This window comes from Lottia gigantea (genome assembly GCF_000327385.1).
Source record: "Lottia gigantea unplaced genomic scaffold LOTGIsca_7389, whole genome shotgun sequence".
Classification (NCBI taxonomy): domain Eukaryota; kingdom Metazoa; phylum Mollusca; class Gastropoda; family Lottiidae; genus Lottia; species Lottia gigantea.
In genome coordinates, this window is record NW_008710476.1 from 1 (window position 1) to 1331 (window position 1331).

Genomic DNA, 1331 nt, shown 5'->3' on the forward strand with positions numbered 1-1331 from the left:
AACTTAAAAATATTATATTTTTATCAACGCCAAGACATTTTAAGACTAACAGTAGTATTTGGAGGCTAATATTCCAATTCTCTTAAGGGAGCCACGGTGGCTCAGTGAGTTAGACGCTTGCTCGCTTACCTGAGGGTCCAGGGTTCAATCTTGGCATAGGTCGAGATAATACCTTCAGATTTTTCAACCCGGTTTCCCCCTGTCAGTGATGTAGGTAAGAGGGGCTGACATGGAAAAAGCGTCTAGTCGTTCAGATGGGACAATAAACCGAGGCCCTGTGTGCTACAGACTGTGCTCGTTAAAGATCCCTCGACAGTTAGAAATTGAAAAAGAACAGGCTAATGCCGCTGTCCTGGCAAAATTTCGCACATAGCACACTGCATGGCGTTGCCCGTCTTCATTAGCCCAGATGGTGCAGAAAAGTAGGACGTAAAACTCCATTCATTTCATTTCCAATTCTCATAAAAATAACAAAAAAAATTCAAAAAACTTTCTTCGATGAGACAACAGTTTCTTCCTGAATCTAAAAATATCCAAAAAATGTCACAAATTCAAATTCTCAGAAAAAAAATTCAAAAAAAACATTTAAATTTCAACAATAAAAGACATTGTACTAAAAAAATTTTTTTCCAATATTTTAGGCTTTGTTGATACCAAGATCCCCCGGAGCCTCAAATTTCGACGGTAAAATTGGAGCGACCAAGCCAATTCGTGATAAACGCTATCAACATTTAAATAGTGCAGTCCAAGCTCAGGAACAGAGAACAACACGAGGGCGAGAAGATAGTATCAATTCACGATATAGTGTAGACCCTGTCAAATTTTTAAGAGACAAGGGTGATTTTGACCAAGGTGAGTAGACTATTATTTTTAACTTGGGAGTCCAGGTAATTACTCCCCAACGAGTGTATTTTCGTAATTTTTGAGTTTGGATTGAATGTAGATTTTATTGCGTTCATTGGTTGATGGAGTCATTCATGTAAGATTTAACACATGAAAATTAGGCGTTCATCAAGCAATGGACGCAAAAAAATCTACATTCACTCCTTATATTTACATTTAATTATTGTAATTATTATTATTATTACTATCATCATTATTATTATTATTATTATCATTATTATTATTTCATTATTATTATTATTATTATTATTATTATTATTATTTCATTATCATTATTATTATTACAGTAGCAGAAGATATAGAACTTGGTGTCATGAATTATTATTTTTATTATTATTATTACAGTAGTAGAAGATATAGAACTTGGTGTCATGAATTATTATTATTATTATTATTATTATTACAGTAGCAGAAGATATAGAACTGGT

At 33.2% G+C, this 1331-nt stretch overlaps 1 protein-coding gene across 1 annotated transcript; it reads left to right on the forward strand.

Annotated features, from left to right (window-relative positions):
• Positions 1 to 641: 641 nt before the first annotated feature.
• Positions 642 to 1312, forward strand: LOTGIDRAFT_176935 (hypothetical protein; the record flags this gene model as incomplete). The annotated part of the gene is made up of 2 exons (XM_009066174.1): positions 642 to 852; positions 1191 to 1312. Coding segments are annotated over 2 exons (333 nt in total), but the record flags the coding sequence as incomplete, so codon positions are not given.
• Between the last annotated feature and the right edge of the window lie 19 nt (positions 1313 to 1331).